The following is a 22676-nucleotide window of genomic DNA, read 5'->3' as shown; positions in this document are numbered from 1 at the left end:
GGCTTTATCATGGCGAATCGCTTGCACGGCCTAGATATGGCTCACGCAAAACTAATTCTGCAGAATTTGGCTAAACTGCAGCCCGCATCGGCGGTGCTAAAATAATGTGCTAACGGTCGCTTGGAAAAATATGATCGTGGCTTCTTTAACCATGTTGGATCCCTGTTGGCATGTGTCGAATTTATTTTAGAGAATTTGTCCGATCTTGCGTTTTATGGTGATAAATTGAAAATACTGGCACCGCATTACATGGAAATCGGAAAACGTTGCTTCACACCCACACCGGGGCAAATTAATGTTTAAATACGACCCGAAGACAGTCGAACCCGTAGATGCGCGCATCATCGACTTTCAATATTCGTTTTGGGGCTCGCCAGCATTAGATCTGCACCATATCTTCAACACTTCGCTGCAGTAGCCGATCGATGCGCCTCTATAAACAAGACCTTCTTCATCCAATATTATCATGATATCTTCAGTGATGTGTTGAGGAGACTCATCTATAGTTCGCTACCGGTACCGTCGTTAAACATTTTCCGTCAACAAGTTGAGCAGAAACGGTTTTTCGCTGATTTCAATTTATTGGTGGGCGAGCATGAGCGTGCAATTAAATCCAAATACAGCATGTACCGCAAGTACCGCAGGTTCAGAAAAATCTTATAAACTTACTGCCACTATTCCATAGACGAGGACTTCTGGAAGTGAATGAGGCAGACTAACAATATACATAAACTACTTTTCGAAGGGGTTGGAACCCCTTTACATTTAAATAAAGTGGAAAATGTAAATTAATTATTATATTATATATATATGGTCATTATTAAATACCCATTGATGATTAAGGAAAATTCATTAACTTTTTTCAGCGGAGCGTAGCAAATGGTTTACTTAACAGTTGCAAATTAAAAGGCACATTAACATTGAGGCTTTTACTCCGGACTTCTACTTCGTGTACTGACTTCTAAAAACAGATGTCAACAATAAGTAATTCTTTTAATCGTACATTTATTGCTAAAGTAAATAATGTATTTAGGAAGAGTATTTGTGCAACAGCACGTACATATATACAAACGTAAGCGGAAGGTCAAATAAGTACTTGGCCTACAAATGAAAAACGAAAACGTTGCAAAAATTGCGTTTTATTTCGCAATATTCAGTTTTTCGTCCAGGTCGCTAAATATAAATACCGATCGACTTAACTGTATTATGCTAAAGATAATTTGTACAAAAACAAAGGAAACATATATAGTCCTACTTTTTTGGGCATCATGTTGCGAGAGTACTATAACTCTTATAGAATCGCTTTCCAGTTCACGTTATTATCGCATATTTAGAATGAGAGAGAGAGCTCTATTTGTGCATGCTGAAGCTCCCAAGCACATGAATTCGTGCATACGTACATACATACATATGTAGTAATAATAATAAAAATACTATCTCTAAAACTAACAAAACCTATCTGTTTGATTATTACAACGTAATAGAGATAGACAGTATGTAGATACCAAGTTATTTCAAATTTAGCATTTTCAATCTGCAATAGCATTCCTGAATGTGCGAATACACTCAAACGCTATGTATGGGTAGAACATTTCTAATTCCTTCACTATCAGACGGCAAATATAATTTGTAAAACATTATTTATATATATATATTTAAAGTGCGGCCAGCTTGTTATAAAAAGCAGCGTCTAATTGAGGAAAGCTTCCAGACCTGCACAAAAACTCACTGAGTTAAGACAGACAATATACATAATATAAAATAATCTTGCTTTCGAGTAAATAGTTAGTTCTATCTTATTTAAGAAATGAAAGACATAGAATATCAGGCTGCACCGCTTTGGCTCACTACAGAGTATCTCGAGCCTATTTTGCGAAAGTACAAAAATGACGAAGGACTTTTTATAACAAAAATGGACATTAAACCAGCCACAAAAAAGGGTGACAACTATGCCAGTGTGATGACACGGATCAGCGTTGATTTCGTGTTAAGCAGCAAGGAAACGGAGCATGGTTTATATATCGTGAAAACGTCACATGAAAGTGACCCCTTCACATCAGATATCATGAGCCAATATGATATATATAATACAGAAATGTTAATGTACCAGCAAGTTTTGCCAAAACTCACGGAGCTGCTAAAAGAAATCGGCGACAAAGATAAACTATTTGCCGACACTATTTATGTGGACTACGAGCATTCAGCCATAATTTTTGAAGACCTGTCCGTGTTAAAGTTTGTTACTCCCGATCGACTTGTTGGAATGGATGAAGCGCAGACTATGTTGACACTTAAAAAGCTAGCTAAAATGCATGCAACTGCAGCGGTGCTAAATGAGCGTATGCCTGGAGTTCTAACTAAACTGCAAAGAGGGATATTCAATCGTCAAACATGTGGGTTTGCGCCATTTTTCGAGGGTGTCCTAGAAGCTTGTGCGGATTTCGCCGGAGAGTGCACGAGTTTGGGATCATATTACAAAAACAAACTACTCAAGTTGAAATCATATGTGATGGAATATGGAATGCGTACCTTTGATCCACATCACGGAGATTTTTTAACACTTAATCATGGTGATGTTTGGACCAATAATGTAATGCTAAGGTATGATTATAGTGGCAGTAGGGATGAGCAGTCAGCAACTGGAAGGGTGATTAAAGATATCATGCTGATCGATTTTCAATACAGCTCATGGACATCGCCGGCTCTCGACCTTCACTATTTCTTTCAAACTTCGTTGCCTTTAGAATTTAAAATTCATCGAGAGGATGAATTTGTTAAATATTATCATGGTTTTTTGTCTGAAACGTTGCTTCAGCTCCATTATAAAGGACACATACCTAGCCTACATGAATTTTGTGTGCAAATGGAGTCTCACCGATTTTACGGTACGTAAATACATTCTTACAAATATTTATAATACATTTTGCGTGGAAATGAAACCATAAAATTTTTGTTCTATAGCTGTTGTTTCGTCGTTGGGCTGTCAGGCTCTCCTTATTAATGACAAAACTGATGAAGCAGATTTCAACACCCTGATGGGAAGTGGGGAGCGTTCGCGCAAATTTCGCAGTCTTTTATATACAAATAAAAGAACACAAGATAATACTATAGCTTTACTGCCATACTTCGATCGCAAAGGACTACTTGATGTTACTGAATAAAATTTATAAAATGTCTAAAGATTATATTGTATATAAAATATACAAAATTTTAACAATGTGATATGGATGTAAGAATAAAAAATAACTTATTGATAATGGAGGTATCAGGGGCTCCTTTATCACTTAAGGTCTCGAGTTTCAATTTTAATTCTGGTAAAAAATAGAATAGATGTATTATATATATAGATATGTACCCATAATTTATTGATAATGGAGGTTTCAGGGACTCCTTTATCACTTAAGGTCTCGAGGTTCAATTTTAATTCTGGTAAAAAGTAGAATAGATGTATTATATATAGATATGTACCCATACCAGGTTTGCTTAAAATATATTAAGTCAATTCTAAATTGATTTTATATATGATGATTATATATTTATTTAAAACTGCTTATATACTTATGTGTAATATGGATATGTGATACTTATATATAGTAGAAAGTAATTAATTTACGGAACTCAGAATTTCACCACAACTGAGCAAACAACTTTTACAAGTACAACTTATCTATCAACATTATTATACTTATAGCTCTATGCCACTTCTGAATTTGAATAAGTACATATCGCACATTTTCTTGAATAGTGTCATAACTCAAAAAAACACGATTTTTGAAAGAACGACATATTTTGTATTACAACGATATTGGTGAAAAATTAATTACATTTTTCATATTGCTTTTTTCAGCAAAAACGACACATTTGACTTATGGCGGCGAAATTGATTTATATTTTTCACGAACAACGACATAATTCAAAGTGGGTCACATTTATGGCCAAGAAAAAGCATTAATACACTATTTAGTCCACTTATGCTCAACATTGTATTTAATATATTACAGGCCACAAGATTTGTCAATAAACTGATGACATTTTTCTATATTTGCTAAATAAGAGACAATTGAAAACTTTAAATACCTCTCCTGAAAAATCGCCTTTTTCAGTTGTGACACTATTCAAGTAAATGAGCGATATGTATATAGCTACAGTATAGGTATTTGTATGCGGTAGTTAATTCTAAATCGCACAAAGGCGGCTCTAGGGCAACATAAATTATAGTTAATACCCTTTGCTGATACTTTGAAACTTAGTGTGTGTTTTAACAGCATCATTGCTCTAGAGTGGTAACAATAATATTATAAACGAAAACGTGTGAACCTCTTGCTAGACATTTGTTTGGGTTTCTTATCGTACTTTTGGTAAATATCTTGTTATTAGCCAAACAAGAAAAGATTAAGTTATTCATAAAAATGTAATCTACTAAAATAAAAAAGTACTTTAGTCTTCTTACAAAGAGTTCAGAACATCCTTTCAGCTGAAATCAGAATATTGGTATCTTCTGTCAACTAATTTTGGTGCAAACTTTAACAATATATATTCTGCAAGACTCGCGAAGTATAAAGACAACATTAAAAAACAGAATCTCCATATTCACAAATACTTTATGCAAAACTATTGCGTGCACACTTATGTACCATAATGAACAAAAATTCTGTGAAATCCCCAAATTCATTTCCCCTTTGAACATCTTATAATTCATACGGCTAGCCGATTACATTTCAAAAACCCCTTCCCTTATATATATATACTTTGATATATATATCATATTTCTAATACTTTGTCGATATTTCGTAATGATTGGATTTTATTAAACTAGTGTATTATTCAGCCCATGATTTATTTAACTAAAATCATAAATAATTAGCGTGATTGCCAATTATTTATGAGTTAAACTATGAGCTGTTAAAACAAAATTTTGACTTACAGTGTAATAAACGTTATAAACATGAACATCTGACGATTCCGTATAAAACTATAGGATATTAAAATGTGATGAGGAATAATTTGCATTTATAACCAACAAATACGAGTTAATTACAACCATTACTTACTGTTCAAACAATAAGTTTATGTTATGTATTCATTTATACGAAACTGCATATGTGAATACATACTTACGCCGAAACATAGTATTCGTTGTTATTATCTTATTTACTTGGCGATTATTCGTACGAGTACATAAGAGCTTGTACTTAAATATGTACGCCGTTGGGCTTGTATAAAAAACATTAGATAATATAATATCATTCTACGTTATTTTAAACACAATTCCGACTTATATTTTAGCGCCGAGTATACTAGTCATGACAACTATAACTATATTATATATTGCGAGAATATTTGAAAACGCACAATATCCCTTAGTAACATTTTTGAAAAGTACCGTTAATGTGATTGGCAGCATTGCTCAAATTTGGGCAATTCATAACATAAAATAGGAAGAAATGGAATTTAGTAGATTTGAAAAAAAAATATTTTCTATCAAATCATTTTTTTAGTTAAATCCTTAAGTACACCAACAGATATTTTAACTAGGTAAAAAGTATTTCACAACAGAACATCACACGATTATGATTTGAAAATACGTTTTCATAATGTATTTAACACTAAACCTACCAGAGCGGTCAAATGACCGCTTTTGAGACTTTGAAAAATAATTATTTATTATTATATGATAATTATTTCATGTTTATTTTTTATGCTAAATTCTGTATTAATTACAATCAACTGGCACTTATTTCAAAAGCATATAAAATATAATATGTCGGTAGGTTTAGTGTTAATAATCAACATTTTTTTTGCAGACATTTATAATTATAAAAAATAATTCAATACGTATATGTATTTATATATACATATGATAATGCTACATGTAATTGTCTCTAGTGCAGCAATTTGTAATAAGCTCCGAGGCATATCTGTGTTATTTCGATTTAATAACATATATATAATATATATAAGTGGTTACTATCTTTTAGCAAATAGTTCTCGTATTTACAATTAAAACTCATATGTATATCTACACATACTTGTATGCGAAGAGCGACATTAACAGTAGGGTCAAGCAAACGTTAAAAAAATTGAGCAAAATTACTCATGTTTTACTTTCTTAATTATTATTATTTATTCATTATTATTTATAATTTTAAAAGATTTGAAAAGTCACACCAACTGACGGTGCTACTAAATAATTGAAACCGTATTTTTAATGATATTAACTCAGCTTACCGCCACTGTGCACAAATCACTGCTCTCATTGCACCCTTTGCACCCATTGCAATTGTTATCAGCACATTATAAAATTAAATTAATAAATTATCTGAGGCATCTCATATAAAAGATGCACTACCGTTGTCACTGTCTCCACACTCGGCTGATTCGGTTGTGCTAAGCGGTGGTCGCATTGAGTTTAATTTAAATTAAAATGAATGAAACAACTGAATCAGTTTCAGCTTGGTTAACCAAGGAATACTTCGAGACAATTTTGCGGGAATACAAAAAAGATGAAGGACTTGTTGTAACGAATATTAATGCCAGTACCGGATCATCAAAAGGTGATAGTTTCATTAGCACCATGACCCGTTTTAAAGTGGAATTTCTAGCGTCTAACTGCAGGGAGCCACGTCAGGAGTTTTACATTGCAAAAACTAGTTATGAAGGTGATCCAGTCATTGCAAGAATTATGAAAGAATTCGACGTTTACAACAGAGAAATGATTATGTACAATCAGATTCTACCGGAGATGGCGGCACTACTGGTGGAGATAGGAGATTATGACAAGCTCTTTGCGGAAACAATACATGTGGATTTCGTACGATCAGCTATAATTTTCGAGGATTTGTCGGTGTCAGGTTTTGTAGTGGCTGACCGCATAGCCGGGCTGAATGAATCACAAGCACGGCTAGCATTGACGAAGCTGGCAAAATTTCACGCCACTGCCGCCGTTTTTAACGAACGTATGCCAGGGATTTTGACAAATTTGCAAGGAGGTTTCCTCAGGCGTACAACCCGCGCTTTTGAACCTTTCTTCCGGGGCATGCTTGAGGTATGTGCGAATTTTGCGGATTGTTGCGAAGAATTGGGACCTTACTACAAAGATAAATTACTCAAACTGAGACCCCACGTATTCGAGTACGCTGTGCGGAGTTTTGATCCCAAGGACGGGCATTTTTTCACACTTATTCATGGCGACATTTGGGCCACTAATATAATGTTGTTATCTGAGACCAATGGCGAACAATTTGACACAAAGAAAGTTAAGGATGCACGATTAATTGATTTTCAATTTAGTAACTGGTCATCGCCAGCCGTGGATTTACATTATCTAATAAACACTTCATTTGAAAACCATTTGCGTTTACATTGCCAGGACGAGTTAATACAATATTACCACGATATTTTAACCAGCACATTACATAAGTTAACATATGGTGGGCATATTCCTTCCCTTCACGAGCTCTGTATACAACTGGAAGAGCGACGTTTTTACGGTGTGTTTACTATTTGTTGTATACTCTTTCATATGTATGTATGATACATAGAAATATTCTCTCGTTTCAGCTTTTACGTCATCTATAGTAAACCAACCATTGCAGATCAGTGAAAATACTGCAGATTCAGACCTTAATAGCTTAACCGAAGTTAATGAGCGTTCCAGAAATTTTTATAAAGTATTGTATAGCAATACAAAGGTGCAAAGTACAGTTAAAGTACTGTTACCGTATTTCGATCGTAAAGGACTTCTAGATGTGTCCGATTAGTTTTAAGTCCGTCAAATGTTCCAGGAAAGGTAGTTTTGTACAACTAATAATACTATGTCAGTGATAGGCTTGCGATTAGGGGCAATAACATACTATAAATATATTCAAGTACAAGCATTTGCGATTACACACTTAGTATCGGCATTCTAATATTAATATATCTTCCTATTACGAATATTTGCCAACGATTCTAACTACATAATTTGCATAAACTGATCTCTAAAATTTTTAATTGTCATATATTTACATATATACATAATTCATGAGGACAAACAATAGTTAATAGTAGAATGTTTTTGTATGTCGAACGAAGTTCTCAAGTATTTCATACTTACAAAATTGTTTGTTTTCTGGGAGAACGAGTCATATGTAAAAAATGTATGCATTGGGTTTAGTCAAATTTAGGTTCCTAAATCGAAATCTCAAAATTGAGGTTGCTGAAAACGCGCACCAATAATGAGTAAAAAAATGGGCAAAATAAAAATGTTCTTCTAAGTTTGATCCTTGATTTTGTAGTTTAAAAAATGCTGGCAAAACTTTTTAAAATTTGATATACAACTGTTTGGTTTATATGCATATTTCTTATCATTCAAAAATACATAATTTTTCGATTTAGAGATTTTTACTTAAAATATTCATACAGTCATTATAGAAATACACGTACCAGGAGAAAGGTCAATTAATCGCATTCACAACCATTCCAATTCCAAAATTTTGACCAGTAATAGGTATATTTTTGATTTTTTAGAAAGAATATACTGTTTTTATATGAGCCTAATTTCGAAATTCGGAGACAAATATTTTGATTTTGGGAACTAATTGCGAAAAACGGAGAATGTAATTTTTTACTTCGACTCAATCTCCTGGTGCATTTAATTGCTCGGGTTAAATTTAAAAGTTTTTAAGTTCAAAAATACTCCATACATGAACAAATCTCTTTCGTGATATGAACATAATATAAAATTAACTTACAATGTGTGAGATCCATCTTAAAAAAATTTAATTGAAATAATAAATTTGATTTGAAAAACACGATGTCCGTATCCTTTGTTTGTTTATTTATCACTTAACGTACCAGGCTTGCTTAATTGCTTAGAAATAGAAAAGAAAACTCCTTAAAAATCCCATCCAGCATATTCCTTAACCACGTCCTTATTTTCTTTGCGATGCCTGTGCACAGCACTTGCTTCGCCTTTCGCCACACAATGCTTGCGCATTTCACGTTTTTCTTTTGCACCCATATTTTTTCTAATACGATCAGTTATTAAGGATGGCGCTATAGTACTGGCGGTTGTTGAATAAGATCGTTGACTGCGTGTGTCATTCAAAAGCTTTTCCACCATTTTCAAACGGTACATTCGTGAATTTGGATCCATGTTGTTCAGTTCGGGAACGTTATCGGTTTCTAAATCATTAGAACTCAGTGATAAATTATCCGAGTCATTAGCACTGACACCAACGTCAGATTTATCTTTTAAAACTTCAGTTAAATTTTGGATGGAATGGATATTGCTGGTTTTACATTCGTTTGAGTTAGTCAGCGCTATTTGAGAGAACTCATTTGTTATTTCAGATTCTGGAACCAGCTTAACATTCCCCAAATATTGTGAACATGATTCAATATAACGACGAATAGAATCGTCTGTTTTCTGCCCACTTTTCATTTCGCTGAAAGCCACTTCGTTTTGAAGTTGATGCCGATACTCTTTAAGAGCGTCGTTTGTATAATTCTCAGAAGACTCTTCTTCTTGTTCAGAGTTATCACTTTCGTTATTTTCTCCATCAGAGTCTTCGGAGATCATGCCATATTCCTGGAAAATCGTCAGAATTTGGTTTACAGAAATTAATGAGTTTTTTTTGGCGCATTTAGTTGGACGAAATTACCTGTAAAATGTCTCTTTCCATTTCCTTTGTGACACCGTAACCCGTACAGTGAACTTCTGCATCCAAATTGTCTTCACGTTTTAAGTCTGTAAATTTCGGGAAATCTGCGCTTTCGTAATCAAATTTTCTGCGGAACATTTCGCGTACGCAATTCACATCCCGATCGAAGAAACTAAACAGCAAAAACCACTATTATTTATAATATGGGAATAATTTCAAATATAATTTCTCATTTATCTTACAATTCCGCATTTTCATGTGATGTCGACATCATTTGCGGAAAATCAATTAAAATTGGTGTTCCATCGTCTTTAAGCATTAAGTTGAATTCATTGAAGTCCCCATGGATAACACCAGCATTACCTAGGCGTACGATCAAATTCATGAGGTCATCATACACTTGCTCAACGTCTGTTAATTCTTGAACCTGCGTCCTTTATAGACCATTGCGTGAATACCAATTTGGTTCGTATGAAATTTTTATATAACTTACATAGGCCATCCATTAACAAGGTCCATTAACACGCAATGTCGATTGAAGTCTATTGGTTTAGGTACTGGGAACCCACGATCATGCAACGCACTCATATAGGCAAATTCTCTAGTTGCCGATATACGTGATAGATATAGCCATGAGGCTTTATGACGGCGACCATGATAATCTCTTTTCGATTTAATATTGCGAAAACAAGTTCTACCTAGGCGATGGAGCTTTAAACAAATGGGCTTACCATCTTCGTCAGCAACAACATATATATTTGATTCTTTGCCTACACCTATTTGGTTACCGAATGATGATACAGATCCACGCAATGTAAGGGATTTCAAAGCCAAATAGTCATAACCAGTGTTAGTTAGGCGATAACCATCATCTGTAAGAAAAAAATAAGAATTTGCACATTTCTTAACATTTTTTTACATTTTTTCTCATTTACACACATTTTTTTCCTCGTTCGTATGCAAGCAGTTTATGCTTGCATAGCTCCTTTAGCAATTTATGGACGCCACCTGCCTTTAAATTAGCAATAGATGCAGCTAATTGACCAGGGACGAGTTCATGATTCTTCATGCCCATCTCGATCTAACATATAATAATATCAAATTAATCAAACTATATTTTATAGCATGAGTAAAAACAAACCGCCGTAAGCACACGAAAATCCTCCTTGGTCAAATATCGTAACACGGTAACATCGAGTTTTCCCATTTCAGAACTTTATAAAAAGTATTCCCGCAATTTTAAAACAGAATTATAAAGAAATTGCTACAGTAAAATTAACAAACACGTTGCGTCCAAATGGAAGCAATGTGTATATTTCTTTACAGGGATGCTTTCACATAAAAACAGCTGTGAAAATTTACATAACATTCATTGCGCCATCTGCTTGAGAGATATATGTTCTTGTAGAATGTACAGTATAAAAGGAACCGGAATAGTAAAGGATACTTATCGTAATTTTATTTGAGAGTGCAGGAAAAGAACGTGTAGCGAGTTTTACATATAAAATTTAACTTATAAATACCATTTTTTTTTAATTTTAATTGGTCTAAGTTTTGCAATCTTCCTTCTTGTATATATCTTTGTCTTCTTCCGCACATCTTAATACAACTTTTTTATTACCAACATTTGATTCATGTAGTGCCTTTCGGAAAGCCTGCTCAACTTCTCGCCATTGAAAAACTTTTGCAACAAGTCGACCAATAGGCGCTTTGCCCCCATCAATCAACCGTAGTGCAGTTGGAAACCTAAACCGTAAAACCGAAATTCCAATAGATTCAAATTGCTTGCAGACAAGTGAACATATAACGATTACTTACATGTTAATTGAGCGAAAGCTCGGAATCAATTTAAGATTTTTCATAAGAACGTCCATTGCATTGAAACACGCACATTCCGCATCACACTCTGCTAAGATGCAAACGCCACATGGTTTCAGTGCCATTACTGATAAATTCATTGACTTCTCTGAAACTGCACAATTTATGACAGCATCCGGCCAGTCATGTAAAACGCTATATAGACACTCAAGTATCATGCAATATTGCATGTCCACCTCGTAGTGCATGCATTTAAAGTGAAATGTTTTCTCAATTGTTTCGAGAGGATCTTTCATAGTGGACGCTATACATATGTTACCTACGCCGATGGCACGTGCACACAATGCCGCCGAAATGGCAGTGGGCCCTGCTCCTATAACTAGCACATTTGTCGTGGGAAGGACTTGTGCTTTGAAACATGCCTGACATCCAAGCGCCAACGTTTGCGTAAGAGTCGCTTCGATCATGTCGACATCGGCTGGAACTTTATGGCATAAATCAGCAGGGTGAACTTGATATTTACGTAGAAATCCATTGAATATTAAATTGTTACAGATGTTATAGCAGCCTTTCTTGCAATAGTCGCAAATTCCACATGCTAAGCCCGATTCAATAACAACACGGTCTCCTGGTCGGATTCTCGTTATGGAGCAACCAACCTGCTCAAAAAAAAAAGAGAAGCAGAAATTTGTGTACTTCCCTACTATATATTAATTAGTCAGCATACTTCTTGCACTACTCCAGATGCGTCGTGGCCTAGAGTCATGCCAGGATAGGATTTCCCTCCCGTTTCATAGTAATGCAGATCAGATCCTGAAAGTGCGACTGCTTCGGTGCGTATAAGTACATCTATTGGATGGATTGTTATTTGAAATTGTAGATTTCTATATAAATAGTGGATTTCTTTACCGTATTCATTAAACTTCGGTAATGCTTCTAAACACCGTTCGACTGTACACGGCTCCATTATTCGAATCACTTCGTTTGTTGTCTTGTTTATCAGATATGAACTATTATCGTCTTCATCAGTATATCCTTCGGTTTTCTGCTCTTTTTCTGATTCGTTACAAGTTCGTTTTCCAGTTTCTTCGTAGCAACGCGCTTGAGTTTCTTTGCAGGAATCCGATCCGTAATTTCTTTTGTGTAGGGAAGGGAATTGATCAGTCATATGTAAGCACCTTCTAAAGTAGAGAGGTGAGGGGTTCTCATTTTCTGCCTTATTTTAAAAATTAAAATGTTAAGCTTTCATTTAGGAATAACTTTGATCTGTATTTTTGCTACTTACCCTTCTTGCTATTAGCACAGCTTGATTTCGCAGGATCTTTACAGGCTTGTTCCTGACATTCATCAGGATCGCTATAGCAGTCAATTTTCGGTTTCCTTCGTTCTAGTTTATCAATGCGTTTGAACTTTGGTTTTGATCGATGTTTCATGCACATGCCATCATCCTTGCCGCCTTTCTTTTTCCCTTTACCACTTTTCTTTGAACTGAGCTTTCTCCATGAAATGAACCCGCGTGGAATAGAATACATGGGAATTGTGCTGAAGTAACGTTTAATAGGTGATATTTCCACAAATAACCTGTTACTCGCCAATGTGCTATATTTCTTTCCACTCGAGTCAGATTTGTTTTTGCAATTTGGTTTTGTTGATTTTTTCTTCTTATTACACTGATCTTTCGAATCACTCTTAGGCGATGATTTTGATTCCTTGCAGTCAGCCGACTTGCCGGAAGATTTTTTGTCAGAAGATGCAGATTTTTTAGAATCGCACAGGCTTTTCACAGGTTTGCATTTCGAATCACCCTTTGATACATCTTTAGGTTTACAATCAATTTTTTTGTCCTTTTTGGCTGATGATTTAGATTTCTTTGTATCGCATTGATTTTTACTAGGTTTACATTTCGAGCCCGATTTGTCTCCACGCGCCTTCGAATCATCTGCTTCCTTACATGGACTTTTATCTGTTGAGCAAGAGGATTTCGAATCTTTGTTTTTACAGAATCCTTCGTAACGTTTACACTCTTTTTTTGAGGATGATTTGGACTTATTTTCACATGTCGATTTAGATGGTGCTTTCTTTACGTCACAAAGGTTTTTCGCCTTTCCACTTGACTTATCACCTGATCCACATTTTGACTTGTTACTAACACTATTAAATGACTTGCATTTCTTCTCGGACCCCGATTTTTCATTTGATGATTTGCATTTGCTATCAGTTTTTTTTACGTCACCTTCGCTCTTGCATTTTTTTGCTGCCTTGTCGTTATCACAGGTGGAAGATTTGGATTTTTTGACATCACATAAACTTTTTACCACCTTACAATTGTCATTTTTTCCAGAAGAAAATTCCTTTTTGTTCTTATCAGATTTTTCATTGATTTTTAGGCACGGATCTTTACATGGATCACCTAAATCACATTTCTTCTTCTTTGGTTTTGGGCACTCTTTCTCTTGCTGACATGCATCAGTTTCGCTATTACATCTATTTCCTTTCTTCGAATTTCCACATATGTCTTTTTTCCCTTTATCCTTGGACGGCTTTTTTTTACGCTTCCCTGCACAGGGTTTTGATACACCCGGTGTGTCACAAGACCCTTTGTCTTTACTAGCCGCCTTTTTACAAGGATCAGTCTTGCAAGGATCCTTCTTCTTATCTTTCTTTTTCTTAGTTGGGCAATTCTTTTTTATTTCGTTACCACATTCATCTAACAAAGGTTTGGTACAAGGATTGTTTTTAATGTCACCGCATTTATCTTTTTTTTTGAATGCTTCTTTTTTCACAGATTTCTTTTCATCACATTGATTTGAATGTTTCTTAGCAACCTCAGCACGTCGTTTGGTTGCTTCTATTAGTGCTCTGGCATAAGCTTTACAACTCATTAGACCTCGTGAATTATAAGCGTCAATTATTTCCGAAGATGATAGTAGGGATATTTCTGAAGATATACTAGCTTTGTTCGCCTTTTCTGATCCTTTAGCTTTCTGCTTGTTTGTCGCTGTTCCTTGAGGTATGAAATTTGGGTAAGATGCGTTACCTGGCGAAACACATCCTTTGGAACCCTCGCGAACACAAACAATATGCGGATTTCGATTTGCGTCTGCTTTGCTTTTGTTTGGTGACTTTGTGGAATAAGCCATTCGGCTGAGGTCTGCCGGAAATCCTTTTTGTAAGGCTGTACTGCATATGTTGGCTGCTATGGTTGTGACACAATCATTGAACTCCGGCACTTTAATCTCACCCAGAACGCTTGGTGTGTACTTTGATGGATCAATTTCGACGGTACCTTGAATCATAGCATTGAAGTCAAGAGGAATAGTGTTTTCAGTACCATTCCTTCCTAAATCCAGATTTGCTTCTATTTTCACTGTGGGATCCTGCAAAGTTTTCGGTGTAGGAGGTTTAAACATATTAATTTTCTCTAAAGCCGCACTTCGAAAAATAGCATCACGGATATTACTCATATCCATTTCAAATACCAACTGCATAGAGGCTACTGCCATTTGTCGCAATTTCTCCTCTAAATTTTCGGGTACATACACAACCAAATCGCGTTTGGAACTATTCCAGGCCGCTACTTCGTAACAGTCATGAGTCTCAATACGATTTCGTTCTTGCTCTGCCATGGCCCGTTCAAGCTTTTCATAAAGTGAAATATGGTTACTCTTGAAAGTTTCTTGAGAACGTTGTAAAGCGTGTGAATTGGATATTTCTTCCTCATGTGTCCATAAAGTAACATCGTCTTGCCCCGAATATTGATCCATGAATGTTCCAGCGTTTTTAGTAGCCAATGGTACACCGTAATGAGTTGGTTCTGCTGTACCCATTAAATTTTCGGTGAAAGCTTCAATTTGACGTGCATGTTCTCGAATAATTGACAAAGTTTTCATGGTTCTTTTACTGGCATCATCGTCACCGTCAAACAAATTAAGGGGGATCAACATGATATTCGTGGAAGTGGTCGCAGATTTCGACTGTATCAAAGCCACAGGAAGAATGTTGGCGAGGGTAGCCTTGCCTATACCATTTCCCTTGTTTGACGAATCTGCAGTCATAAAAACATCTATAAATTACAGTTTTTCACTGCCTATAATATCCATTTACCTGACTTTGCGGCCATTGATCGCATAGAAACATTCTTTGCATTGCGATTATGAAGATTTGAGCGACGACCGCCATTATGGTAACACAAAATTGAAGAGTACCGACGCGGTTTGAAGTTCGGTTGTCGTCTAGACAGCTAAAAAGGATTTACATTTTTATATTCAGCACAGTGCAGTTGGGGCTCGAAAGTATCAAATGAAAGCCAAAGGGTTCGCAAGTTGGCAACTCACCCGCAAAGTCTGCAAGACTTTCCCAAATATTCGCATAGTTTATAATTCAAAATTTATTTACACAGAAAATTTTGCTAAAAACCAGAAGAAATGACACAATTTTTTCGTATTTTTTAATTTTCATTGAAATTTTTCTGATTCAAGGTTCAGATGTTTGCAGATCCCTACAAAAAATCAAAATTGTCGTAAAGTATTTTTACAAAAGGTTGAAGTACTACAGTTAGCAAATGGCCTACAGATATTAGAAACTAATGGTACATGTAGTGCCATACAGCAAAATCCACAAAACTGGGTATGGAATGGGGCTTATAGAAGTGTTCGAAATAATTCAGAGTTATTAGCATCGTCGCGAAGGCGTTCTAAGCAATGTTAATAATAATAAATATATGTATGTACGATACTATAAACTTCCACTACGTCCAAAATCAGCTAAATACAAGTATGTTTCTATGTGCGCCACGATATAAATCCATGTGAGTAATGCAGCGAAACATAAAAGTATTGAAATGTGCTGTGCATATTAATGATCAGTTTATTGATCGATGAATTTGTTTGACTTTACACCGTTCGTTATTGGGTAAGTCTATAGCGGTTAGTTCGAGTTCGGCTGTCGACGGTTTGGTTGCTTGGTCCGAAACTGTGTCCCGTGAAATAGAGGCTAATTGGAGTTCAAGAACGTTGCATTTAATCAAATACTTAATTATTCACTAGCAGAATCGGCCACAATGTTGGGAGTGCATGGCTTTTTAGGGCAGACAGTGTGTGTATCTGTGTTTTTAACTGTAAGTTTTATAATATATACACACATACATACATACATATGTATATCCAATTATTTATCCCAAATTTAATATTAACATCGTTATATCTCTCCTTAAAGGGAACAATTAAGGTGTAAGATAATAAAATACATTTGTGAAATTCGGACTAGAGAAAACTATGTGGGCTCAAATAAGAATGTGTGATAGCACAAAATCGGATGAGAATAGAATTATGTTGTAGAAAAATTTCAATATTTTAACACGATTCTGTTGTTATAAGACACACCCCGCTTGAGGCTTTGAAAACTAAAGGCTTCACAATTAACTGTGAGATGGACAGTAGCTCATCAATATATATTGTTATGATTGCCATAACTCATTTGTGCGTAATTTAGATGAGCTACTCGATTGACTCCTCGCCATTTCTGTCGTTTTGTGCGCGTATTGCATTTTAAAGTTTCAATTAAGTTTTCAAATAACATCAAAATAAAAGTTACATTTTCTGCTTTCAGTGCACAATTCTGGCGACTGCAGCGTTACCGGCCACCACCCCTCTACCTCAAACCACCCACATTGTCAGCTACGTACACCAAGGGCGAGCCGGTTCTAAGGGTGGTGAAATCAGTGAATTCGATTACGAGAGTGTTCACAGCGGGGACTATAGACGTAGCGCAGCTATACGTTCAACGGAGCGCTCAACACCCATTTCCCAGTTATATGGAGCATTTATTGAGCAGTTGGATATGAGTTTAGATAATGGCTTCTCCCGAACTAATACAACTCCAGTAATTAGCATTTCCACAACGGAATCGGTGCGTCAAACAGATGACTTACTTCTGACAAAACAAAATACATTGGAGAACGCAGATGACGTTTTTGGTCGCAATGAACAGCATGAGTCTTCTAAACCTGTGACTAGCGATAGTCATCCTAATGTTAGCGTCAAGGTGTGGAGTCGCCCGAAGCAAAGCATTCCTGTTTTGGAGCCTGTGCGTCATCTTCTGAATACGGTACGCGAGCAGCACAACCAAACGGTACATGCTGCCAGGCAGCATCATCAACTGTTGGGCTCAATGATGAGTGGACTGGCCGAACACATGCCCGCGAATGAGTCATCTGCTATAGAGACAGAGGAGGATCGTGAGACCGCCAACGAGAGCACAGAATTCAAGTTACTTGACTTTGCAGGTAGCCTTGTTGGTATGCTATGGGGCTTTTTTGGCAACCTGCAGCGCGCCTTCGCGGCTAGCAGTGGCAATGCTCTTGCTTCCACCTCGTCCAGTTCTTCCGGTGGCCAGTAGGTATATTTCGGGAGCCCCTTATAGAGGATGAAATTGACGTAATTAACTGTGATTAACCAAAACTTTCGGGTATTAAACGCAATATGAAACATACAGACATATACATACATACATATGTACATATATTTTGCTCACTTAGTATTATTGAAACGATAACGAAGTTAATGTTAATAAAATTAACACCCCTTTTGTTGTAATAAATTTTGCATTTTCATTCTTTACGAAATTTGAAAAGAGAAGAACAACCATGTAAACACAAGCTATGTACATTTCTTTAAGTTTGTTTCTTTAATATTTGGTGTTATGTTGTCTGTATTGGTTGTACAAATGAAATATTTAACTTTGAAACATTATTGGATAGTTTATTACGGTATTGCTATTGGTCAACAATATAATATATTTGAAATAGAAGAAGATTAGTATATGCGTATGCTAAATGTACAGGTGTTCAAATTCATATATATTTAAGCATATATTCTAACACTGAAATATTCTTGATCATTTTTGTCTGTTTCGACGGTGCACAAAGAACAGGTGAAAAGATAGTTGTTTTACTTGAGAGAGAAAGAAGAACACTAAATGAACCGTTTGATGGGAAAGTTTCACCCAATTTATTTAATTTAAATTTAATTAGCGGCAAGGCCACTAAGTGCAGAGGAGAAACTTTAATTAGAAATTTGTCATTTCTTGAAACGAATGCCCTCGCTCTTTCTCTGGCCCAATTTCCTTATCACTAAGCAATTAGTTTACTTTATAGACATAAACTCAAAACAAATATATCGTAAAATGATTCAGATCACAATGACGATATCGTTGTTGCAATTGCACAAGTCCTTTTCATGTACAGTTATTCTGCAATGTTAAAATTCAGATTTGTCGAACTCATGTCACTGCAGGACATTTTGATGGATGTAGGAAAAGATGAGGTTTTTTAAATTTTATTCACTAGAAGGTACATCCACATTTGATTTAATTAGCATCAAGTTATTTTTAATGATGATGATTATGAATTATCGTAATTCGCTAGTTTTTTTTTAATTGAACAGCGACATCTGCAAGTGAGAAATTCTGAATTAAGGCCCTCTAATGCATTGCCATTTGCCGATTTAATAATTCCGACATAAATAAAAAGCTTCAGTGATTAAATGCATCAGAAACATAAACTTGGTGTTATTAGTATCAATAAGAATACATTTTTTTAAATCCGTTCTTTTATTATTTAAATTATAGAGCTAGATTGCTACAAACTTGACATATACTGAATTAAAATTTAGTCAAAATAAAAATAGCAGCTGGCAACTTTAAAGAGAAATTGGAAATGACAAAGTTTGTGGGTCGATTTAGCAAAATCGCATTATTTTGGCGCTACATACGGAAGGTAAACAAACAATTACTGTGTATTATAAGATTAAGCTCCTCAAGGAGTACCATAATAGAATTTGTAAGTTTAATTGACCTTGGCATTTTAATTGTGATGCAAGAGTTAACCTTCAAGCTAGTTCCTGAATTCAGTAAATTTCGACGCCAAATACACACAGAAAAGAACAACTACAAGTATAAACAAACTTGTATATTATTGTATACTATGTATTAAACTATATTCATATATAACGATAGTAGAATTGTGATTAAATTGCGTTGTATATACTTTTATAGGCAGCACAACCGGTCAGCGGGGGTGAGTGCAAAAGTATGTCTACAGATGAAGGAAGTGGCTTGGCTATAAAGAAATTACGCGAATTCGGTTATGCTTTCAATGCAGGTAATGTTCATCAAATGAATAGCTTATACATACATATATATAATATATATTTCTAAATTAGAAGGGCAATTGCGGAGAATTGATGATATTACTGGCGAACCAGGTGAAGAGCCGTTTAAATTTACCATATCTGACGATCACAATAAAAATCAGGAGCATTATGAAAAACTAGCTGATGTAAGTTAAAATTTTCAAAAATGCAAATTAATATTTATATGAATAAGTAACATAAATATTTGTAGCAAATTCCTGAGATAGTTTATGATTTATTGGAACAAAATGGGTTGAGGCGAACATACGTTCCGGAGGATATACCGCAAGACCAAGCTACGTTCATTTTTACCAAGCCTCAAAAGCTTGTGGAACCCAAAAAATTAATTGTATTAATCCATGGTAGTGGATATGTTAGAGCGGGACAATGGGCCAGAAGGTAATTTCGTAAAAATTGTATAATAGAAATTAATATAAAAGTGCACAGAACAAAATAAAATTTCATTATAAATGGAAAAATAGTACACCTAAAAGTGTAATATTTATGAACTTTATTAACGAATATATTATAAACTATAAGTCTTTGGAGAACATCCTCTTTCAGTCCATACCCAGTTTAACTTCCATTTTTATATTGCCTTACATATTTAACTGTATTAATATATATATGTAAATATTTTTATAACGATGATATAGTCTCATAATCAACAATTCTATCGACCATGGTACTCAGATCCCTTATATAAAGCGTGCCCAGGCGCTTGGTTATGATATTTTGGTGACAAATACAAATGACAATTTTCGTATCATCAATGGGGAAAATCGACCAATACCGCGTCTTGGCCATGCTACAGCACACGCAAGATATGTGTGGGAAAAATATGTAATGGGTTGTAACCCGGAGAGTGTAGCGATTGTAGCGCACAGCTATGGTGGAGCAATTGCGATGGACTTAGTAAGTTTAATTAAAAAACACAAGTACAAAATTACTAATGCATACAAATAAATATTGAAATTCTCTTTTTAGGCAAATCGCTTTACCAAATTTTTCGAGGATAAAGTGTTTGCAATTGCTCTAACTGACTCTGCTCATTTCCAAATACCAGGAAAAGCCAAACACGTTGTTTTAGATATCGCATGCAATTGGGTATCTAGCTCAGCAGGACTTGATACGGAAATTTATACGGGCGAGGGTGAAATGCACAGTGTATCGGCCGGACATCCTAAACATGAGTGGACTTCCTATTCTGCCTTTGAGTCCGTTTTTAAGTTCTTAGAAGAGAAGTATGAACGAAGTCAAGTAATTCAAACAAGTAAAAAGGCGAAAACGGAAAATAATTGATAAGTCCTAAATATTATTGCAATTAGACATTTAACGGATTCAAATTTGGGTATATGTGTTGAATGAATTAAACATTTTACTTTTCCGAGGCAAAATTTTTAATGGAGAATAATGGGTAAATCTTCACAATATTTGTGCATTTTATGTATGTATATTTTAACGCATGAGTAATGTAAACGTTCCATCAAATATTCCATTTAACATTTTACTTCATCGACATATTTCAATCTTATTAATATATGTCAGTGTCACGTATATCAATTTGTATAATTTGATTTCTGCACTGGGAAACTCAGTCATCGGCGTATGTACTGATACGACATAAATGTTTAAAAGCTGTGTACATACATATGTGTAAATATAAATCCTGTAGCAGTAAGTGATAAATGTTAGCTTGCAAACAAACTTGAGTTAAAGATGATGATAGTATATGGGGGTTCAAAAAAATATTAACTGAGGTTAGTCTTCTTACATAACGGTAAAAGCTTTGGCAATACATCCCTTCACTTGATTTAATGCCGTCAGTGTACTCGTCGCGCTCAATAAGTTGGTAAGATGTGGTGGGTTATTGACTACAGATTTATGAAGAGTAAAACTTCCAAAACCAAGTTCCTTTAATTTCTCCATATTTTAATGCAATTATTTCACTTTTATTTTAATTGTGTTGAACTAAGTATACTGTGCATTTGGTCAATTTGTTCTTATGTGTTTTATGTGTCCATAATTAATAATTAGTTCGATTATTGTTTTTAAGCTTCTTTAAAGACCTCTTGAAAAGGACTGGTTTACTTTTTTGGTTATGGTTGTTTCTTACCATATACCGATCAAGTCTTATTTCTATTCAGTATACATACATTTGTACACAATTATGAAGATATCGATAATATGAATCAAACACGGCAACAGGTGCTGTTCCTGTTGCCCTGCATATCAAAACTCTTACCTTCGGTGAGATCCAAATGATCAGTATGTAACAAAGTGAGTTTTGCTAGTTTGGCTGACTAAAACTAGAGTGCCGAAAAACATTGGATACATTTTTAGGGGGGTTGAACTTAAGATTTACAGTGTTGAGTGTGTCAAGAAAATTCCAGTACTAGTTTTACCACAAACATTCTTAATAAAATATAATTGAATAATAAATTTACTCAATTTCTTTTTAAAGTGATGCATTCATTCAGTTTCGAGATTAAAAATTATTTGCATACCAATTACGTAGTCATGGGAGCCATGTAAGGAACAATGAGATTACAAGAGGTTAAAATTTGAACGATCATAAAATTTTATCTCAGGTCCTGAACACACCCAATATATAAAATTACCATTTTTGCTATTAACTTTTCTTGGTATTATCACTTGGATATTTAAGAGTTTTGTCTAAGACTTTCACTTTCATGTTAAATTGAAGTGTATATCCCTATTACGGTTTACAACATGGCTCAGTTTATTTCGATTTCAGAACAACTGAACTTATACTTGATATTTCGAATTATAACTAATTTTAGTTGTAGTTGTCAGCCCAGAAAAATGAATGTTTGACAGATAATAAAAAAAAAAATTATAAATTTTAAACGGATTTTTTTGTCAGAAAACTAGTCGAGTCATTCCAAAATTCTTGCAATTTCACATATTTACATATACATCACTTCCTCCCTTCCCATCATTATTGGTTGCAAAGTTCTGCCACATGTACGTAATATGTATGGATATACTAATATTTTATGCG

The 22676-nt window shown here is 34.9% G+C and overlaps 6 protein-coding genes across 13 annotated transcripts; 4 read left to right on the top strand and 2 right to left on the bottom strand.

Moving 5' to 3' along the window:
• The first annotated feature begins 1691 nt into the window (after positions 1–1691).
• On the top strand, positions 1692–3288 carry LOC105208418 (uncharacterized). Its single transcript, XM_011178244.3, has 2 exons — positions 1692–2885; positions 2962–3288. Exons 1-2 carry the CDS (start codon positions 1808–1810, stop codon positions 3159–3161), a joined length of 1278 nt encoding a protein of 425 aa, XP_011176546.2. The 5' UTR covers positions 1692–1807; the 3' UTR covers positions 3162–3288.
• A 3062-nt stretch (positions 3289–6350) lies between these two features.
• LOC105208417 (uncharacterized) lies at positions 6351–8795 on the top strand. Its single transcript, XM_011178243.3, has 2 exons — positions 6351–7490; positions 7561–8795. The coding sequence occupies exons 1-2, from the start codon at positions 6425–6427 to the stop codon at positions 7758–7760; spliced, it is 1266 nt and encodes a 421-aa protein (XP_011176545.2). The 5' UTR covers positions 6351–6424; the 3' UTR covers positions 7761–8795.
• LOC105208416 (uncharacterized) lies at positions 8777–10995 on the bottom strand. Its single transcript, XM_011178242.3, has 6 exons — positions 10786–10995; positions 10584–10725; positions 10138–10516; positions 9887–10078; positions 9645–9816; positions 8777–9571 (listed from the first exon to the last, which is right to left on the bottom strand). Exons 1-6 carry the CDS (start codon positions 10849–10851, stop codon positions 8876–8878), a joined length of 1647 nt encoding a protein of 548 aa, XP_011176544.2. The 5' UTR covers positions 10852–10995; the 3' UTR covers positions 8777–8875.
• An 86-nt stretch (positions 10996–11081) lies between these two features.
• LOC105208415 (uncharacterized) lies at positions 11082–15959 on the bottom strand. Its single transcript, XM_011178240.3, has 7 exons — positions 15797–15959; positions 15567–15702; positions 12748–15507; positions 12372–12674; positions 12190–12311; positions 11463–12121; positions 11082–11390 (listed from the first exon to the last, which is right to left on the bottom strand). The coding sequence occupies exons 1-7, from the start codon at positions 15830–15832 to the stop codon at positions 11192–11194; spliced, it is 4215 nt and encodes a 1404-aa protein (XP_011176542.2). The 5' UTR covers positions 15833–15959; the 3' UTR covers positions 11082–11191.
• A 424-nt stretch (positions 15960–16383) lies between these two features.
• LOC105208422 (uncharacterized) lies at positions 16384–18059 on the top strand. Its single transcript, XM_011178249.3, has 2 exons — positions 16384–16578; positions 17070–18059. Exons 1-2 carry the CDS (start codon positions 16522–16524, stop codon positions 17856–17858), a joined length of 846 nt encoding a protein of 281 aa, XP_011176551.1. The 5' UTR covers positions 16384–16521; the 3' UTR covers positions 17859–18059.
• A 1025-nt stretch (positions 18060–19084) lies between these two features.
• LOC105208423 (FAM172 family protein homolog CG10038) lies at positions 19085–21208 on the top strand. 8 transcript variants are annotated; one of them, XM_011178251.3, is made up of 6 exons: positions 19085–19236; positions 19515–19620; positions 19685–19797; positions 19863–20050; positions 20308–20566; positions 20639–21208. In XM_011178251.3, the coding sequence occupies exons 1-6, from the start codon at positions 19177–19179 to the stop codon at positions 20951–20953; spliced, it is 1041 nt and encodes a 346-aa protein (XP_011176553.2). In that variant the 5' UTR covers positions 19085–19176; the 3' UTR covers positions 20954–21208. The 8 variants fall into 8 exon arrangements, with proteins under 8 accessions (XP_011176553.2, XP_011176552.2, XP_054089712.1 ...); XM_011178250.3 differs by having other exon boundaries at positions 19682–19797; XM_054233737.1 differs by having other exon boundaries at positions 19162–19299.
• The last annotated feature ends 1468 nt before the right edge of the window (positions 21209–22676 follow it).

The sequence above is a fragment of the Zeugodacus cucurbitae genome, chromosome 2 (genome assembly GCF_028554725.1).
Source record: "Zeugodacus cucurbitae isolate PBARC_wt_2022May chromosome 2, idZeuCucr1.2, whole genome shotgun sequence".
NCBI lineage: Eukaryota > Metazoa > Arthropoda > Insecta > Diptera > Tephritidae > Zeugodacus > Zeugodacus cucurbitae.
The sequence above is the reverse complement of the archived record's forward strand: the minus strand, read 5'-3'. Positions and strand labels throughout refer to the sequence as shown.